This window comes from Mirounga leonina, unplaced genomic scaffold (assembly GCF_011800145.1).
Source record: "Mirounga leonina isolate KUSES-001 unplaced genomic scaffold, KU_Mleo_1.0 Mir_154, whole genome shotgun sequence".
NCBI lineage: Eukaryota > Metazoa > Chordata > Mammalia > Carnivora > Phocidae > Mirounga > Mirounga leonina.
In genome coordinates this window covers 29,015,334-29,021,441 of record NW_023270389.1, presented here as the reverse complement: position 1 = coordinate 29,021,441, position 6,108 = coordinate 29,015,334, and the positions used below count along the sequence as shown (strand labels likewise).

The window sequence follows — 6,108 nt, the reverse complement described above, 5'->3', positions numbered from 1 at the left end:
CTGGGATCATGACCTGAGCCGAAGGCAGACGCTTAACCATCTGAGCCACCCAGGTGCCCTAGGCACTGCAAATTTAAAAATGCTAATCAGTTAACTAAATAATATTTTGCCAAAAATTTCGGAGGAACCTCCTGAAGGACATACCTCCATCACACAGAACCTTCCTTAAGGCCGGTGGGATACTGTTTACTTCCTTTTATTAATACAGAACCTAATGGTAGCAGATATATTTTCAAGTATGCCATGTTTACAGGGTTGCAGTACAACTTGGCTTCCTGGCAGACTGTCATCCACAGCACAGCCTTGCACCCAGTGTGACCTGTACGTGTGATGATGAGGGTTTCATGGCCCATAATGGGAAAGGACAGACACTAACATTTACAAACGGTCCACTGCTTGCCAGGACCTATTCCTACATTTTTCCCATTTAATGCTCAGGGAGTCCATGAGGTGGGTATTACTTTTCTTTCTGCAGATGAGGAAATGGGCAAGAAGACAGCAAGCAACTTGTCTAAGGTCATTTGGTTATTAACTAGCCTCGCTGGGATTCATAGTTCAAGTGTGTGAAAAATGCGTCAAACTCCAAAGCTCATGCTCTTTCCACTACAGCACATGGGGATAAAGCTATTCCAGACAACCAGCTGCGAAGAGGCAGAACAATGTTGAAAGAAAAAAAATCTAAGTGGTTGTCATAATAATATTATTATTGGTTAGTATTGCCTAATTATTTGTTTGATTTGTAATACCAGTATAACTATATCTCTATAACTATATTTATATAGGTATATATATAACTATGATGTAACTAGTATAACTATTATCAAAGCAGAGCTATTATGGCAATTTTGAGTCAGAAATAAAATAAGAAGAAAATCAATATAAAATAAAAAAACCTGAGACCAAGAGATAATTCTGAAGCCAATAAGATTTATTAAAGGCATTCTCTTTATAACATTTATCAGTGCACATGATTCTAATAGCAAATATATTTTCATCATTCATTTGAATACTGTATAACAAGTTACTTAAAAGTATAAATATATATATATATATATATACAAAATTTTACAAAGACACTAATAGGTTTCTGACCAATGAAGTCATGAGTTTAGAAAGCAGGAAGTAAAGATTAAGTACCAAACATTAAGATGAAAACTACTGTGTTGATACTTTAGAAAGTTCTTCCAAGAAGTACAACGTTCAGGCAAAGTTCCTATATGTACATCGATACTTCATGAAACTTGATAGCAAAGGTGCCACTTGGCAGAACACTGACTATTTAAAAATATGTTTAGCACTTCAGAAAGAATACAAACTCAAATGCCGGAAAGAAAAGGAAAAAAAAAAAGAGAGAGAGAAAGAAAATTAAAGCAAATTTGCTAACACTGCACCTGGCAACACAGCACATGGTTTATTAACATTGTTCTGTCTACAGTAACCAGTATTATCCACAATCTCTTCCCAGCAAGGCAGTTACCGAATTTATTCATGCTACTCATGTCCGATTTTCACTCGTCAGGCCAAATGTACGAGTGATATCTGCAAGTGAAAAGGGCACATGAAGAAGATCTGTTTATTTAAAAGAATTATTCTCCAGGAACTGCTCAATATCACCCAAGCAGAATCACTCAGTATCTTTCCAAACTACACATATGCTTGTGGTCAAAAACGTCAAACTATTTCCTTAATGAAAGATCCCAAAAGGAGAATATTCTCTTTGTTACTTGATTCCGAATCAAGGTTTCTTTAAACTGTGATATAGGAAAAGGATCTTTAATCTTTACCAAATCCTGTACAAACACTTTCATTACACCTTTAACAAAACAAGCATTATCAAGAAAAGGTCCAGCCCCTGATTTCCTAACCCCATTCAAAAGGTGAGTGTGATTCTGGCAATATTTAATTGGTTTTAAACTATATTCATACAGCCCCATTATGGAACATAGATAACATAGTGAACTACTATATCAGCAAGACATTTTATTAACATATAGTTATACTATATTTAGGTAACTACTTCTATTTGGAAAGAAAAGGAAACTGCCCTTGAACACACTATTCAAAATGGCAACCAGTTAACCTTTCAAGAAAAACAGTCTCAGATATAACACTGCAAGTTGAGCTGCCTTAGTTATTACTACATTGGCAATTTCACCATAAACCTCATTGTAGCTGTTTGCAGAGGAGAGAGGGCACAGGCATAAAGGTAACTGATTATTCATGTGTTTCCACTCAAGAGAAAATAACTTATAAGAATTATAGTAACCATTTACAAACAAGCTGAAGAACCAACCAGAGATAATATGTCAATGTGAAAACCAAACATTTAAAATTCAAGGCAATGAGAAACTGGAGAAATGACCATTCACTTGTTTTCGAACTCCTGATTTCATTCTCCTGCCACCATGTTCCAATACCGTGAATGCCTATTTAAAATCGTCTGCCGAGAAACTTCTGAATGCACATTCTGAAATTGGGATTCCATAATGCTTACACTCTCCATTCCCAATGGAAGGCCACCAAACAGATATGGACTTCTCTGAAACATTTATGCTGATTTCCTGCTTTTTATATTCTCCTACGTAAGGAAAATTGCCTACCCAGTGTTCTCTCTCTTTCATGGATGGTCATAAAGTGCCTACATATCGGAATTCAAACCCACTGAATCCTAATGGGTGCGCTGTCCTCTGCGGTCACTGCTGGGGACGAGCCATGGAGTTCATACACTTGCTTTGGTACACCTTTATTCCTAACAGAGTCGGTCCTGCTTGATTTAGATTGTTGTCCTTCTTCTCTGGTATTTTGGTTACACGTTTCCCAGGGATTCAACAAATCAGGTCTTTCTTCAGATTCAAAACATAAGAGGAGTGACTTGACTAGAGATTCTAGTCCCCCATGGCCAACTTGAGGTATTTTCTTCTCACAGCTGTCAAGAGAAGTAGAGCGCATGTTCAAGTCATCATGAAGATCCTTGGCCAAGTTGCAAAGACTTTCAACACAATTCTTGAGAAGATTTTTGTCACTGTGGAATCCTAAGCAAGAAGAAAAAGTTCATTAAATTTTTCATTTTTCATGAGGTATTTATTACTCTTATATGACTCTACATATGTTTTAGGTCAAAGTAACCCTGTCAAGATAAATCTAAACTATTTAAGATTACTCAGCTTATCTGCTAAATAAATACCTGGTTTTTTAGGATCTAATTATTTAGGCAAAGTACTTATATATATTAAGTGAGAATACGACCATACAAGTTCCTATATTGGTAATTAATGTCAAGGAAGTAGCATTAATTAGACTTTAGTTAATGAATTAGACTAGAAATGAAAAGATGTCTGAGAGTTCTTAAACTATAAAATTTTGATTAATTACAAATTCTGTCTGGAGTATATACCTCTCAGTGCAGAAATAATAATTTGAATAGTTTGCTCTAAGCAATGTTTTAACTTCAGGAATTCTGGTGCAAGATTAACCATCTTCTTCAAATCTTGGTATCCAGAATTTTCTTGTTGTAGTTCAGTTCTGAAACTTTTCTGTAAATAAAGTTAATATTTTTAAAAATATATAATAAGCTACATGACAGTAAGGCTTAGTCAACACAATTTTAATCACCAGAATCTTATCTTCAGGAAAGAGAATGAGTTTACTCTCCTCACCAGTGCTTAGTTCTGTTTCCACAAGCAAGACCAAAATACAATATTAACAATTACTGTTTTTAAAAGAAATAAGAATTTTAAATTAATTTTATTTAAAAAAAAAAATTTTTTTTTTAACTAAGCTTTATGCCCAGTGTGGGGCTTGAACTCACAACCCTGAGATCAAGAATTGCATGCCCTACTGACTAAGCCAGGGCCCCAAGAATTTTAAATTAATTTTAAATCAAAGTCCAATTATTATATTACATGGGAATAAAATAAAACAACAGTAGCCTTTATTATCCAATATCATAAAAGATAAATTTATTTAATTTTTTAGAGTTCAACTTTACATATCTCCCATTTATTTTTAAATAAAAATTTTCAAGCCATAGATATTTCACTCCTTTTTGACACATTGATTATATACTGAGTTTATATTTTTCTATTTACTTGTAACATGAAAATAAAATAATTTGGGGCGCCTGGGTGGCTCAGTTGGTTAAGCGACTGCCTTCAGCTCAGGTCATGATCCTGGAGTCCCGGAATCGAGTCCCACATTGGGCTCCTTGCTCAGCAGGGGGTCTGCTTCTCCCTCTGCCCTCTTCCCTCTCGTGCTCTCTCTCTCTCATTCTCTCTCTCTCAAATAAATAAATAAAATCTTTAAAAAAAATAATAAAATAAAATAATTTGTCTAATTCACCTATATTTTAAAATCTTTAAGCATATTGATTATTAAACACAGTTTTTTAGCCAATGACTATCCCAAGAAAAGCTGACAGTTACTAAACCAGTAGCAGTAAGAAATAGATAAAATACATTAATATTAATCAATCTCTATACAATATCTTATCTATTACTAAAACAAATAAGTTACGACATCCAAGAGGAAGTAGCTAGAGAGCTATGATACATGCTTCAACTAACCATGCACAAAGGAGTTACCTGGCTAAGGATAAAAACTGAAAGAAACATATATCTATACTTAAACCTAATGAAATGCTAAAATACACCAAACAAAAGTAAACATTAAAGCTTCTCTTACTGTTTTCCACTCAGCAAACATGTTTTCAAGACATCCAATCAATCCCATGGCTTTAGCTTTCATCTGTTTGGCAACCTATAGAGAATATTAACATATTTTATTATATAATTATTTAAAAGTTTAAAGATCCTAGAACTCTATGGGACGAAACAGGGAAGAATTTTAGTCTAATAAGTCAAAAGACTCAAGTTCTGTTATGGGGACTGCAATTAAATAGCTGGAGTACCTAAATCATGTAAGCAGAATTTCTTTCAAAATAAATTGCACATTGATTCTACATTAAATATAGACACACTCTGATGTTTGTGATAATAACAGCATTTTGTCTTAACATTCAAATATCTATAGGAATGAAATTTCCAAGACTCCCTTGGAAGAGGGTAACTAATATATCCAGCAAATATTATGCTCTAAGAACTATATATACATTTTCCCCAGTTTCATTAAGATATATTTGACACATAACACTCTTATTAGTTTAAAACTGTACAACATAATGATTCGATATACTGCAAAATGATCACCACAATAAGTTTTTTTGTTTTGTTTTTTTTTTAAGATTTTTTTTTATTTATTTGAGACAGAATGAGAGAGAGAGAGCACATGAGAGGGGGGAGGGTCAGAGGCAGAAGCAGGCTCCCTGCCGAGCAGGGAGCCTGATGCGGGACTCGATCCTGGGACTCCAGGATCATGACCTGAGCCGAAGGCAGTCGCTTAACCAACTGAGCCACCCAGGCGTCCCATCACCACAATAAGTTTAGTTAACATCCATTACTTCAGAGTTACAATTTTTTTTCTTGCGATGAGAATTTTTAAGATCGACTCTCTTAGCAACTTTCAAATATACAACATAGTAGTATTACTAACTATCATCACCATGTTGTACATTACATCCCCAGGGCTTCTTTATCTTATAGCCGGAAGCTGGTATTTTTGAACCACCTGCACTCATTTGTCGTACCACCCCCACCTCCACCCCCCACCCTCGCCTCAGGTAACCACTAAAGTGTTCTGTTTCCATGTTTCTATGAGTTAAGGTTTTTTGATTTTTTTTTTTTTAGATTCCACATATAAGTGAGATCATACAGTATTTGTCTTCCTATGTCCGAGTGATTTCACTTCCGTGTTTTATTATTTGCTTCTCAATCATAATTCTATGCTGCATATGCAATTGTCTTCCGTTTACAAATAAGAAAACAGATTCCAAGCTCCTAAGACCCAGAATCAGGGTGGGAACCCCCAGTCGCAATTTGAAGTCTTTGCTTTTGTACTGCTCAATGCTCCCCCCCTAAGGTAACTTCTCACTTAATTTCTGCCAGGGGATGGTGTTAAAGAATTTAATTGGCTTTACCCACACAGTTCTTCCCTAGGTCTAACTTAAATTTCCTCTTTGTGGTAAAAGAAAGGAACACACAAATTCTTTTTTTC

General features: G+C 35.0%; 1 protein-coding gene across 1 annotated transcript in view; it reads right to left on the bottom strand.

Annotated features, from left to right (window-relative positions):
• Window positions 1–1,042: 1,042 nt before the first annotated feature.
• The window catches only part of KIF14 (kinesin family member 14), a 54,877-nt gene continuing 49,811 nt past the window's right edge, over window positions 1,043–6,108 (bottom strand). The window contains exons 27-29 of the mRNA XM_035010373.1: window positions 4,681–4,755; window positions 3,395–3,533; window positions 1,043–3,032 (exon numbers count right to left, since the gene is read on the bottom strand). Of these exons, the coding sequence (XP_034866264.1) occupies window positions 2,653–3,032; window positions 3,395–3,533; window positions 4,681–4,755 (594 nt within the window). The 3' untranslated portion in view covers window positions 1,043–2,652. The remainder of the gene's footprint in view (window positions 3,033–3,394; window positions 3,534–4,680; window positions 4,756–6,108) is intronic.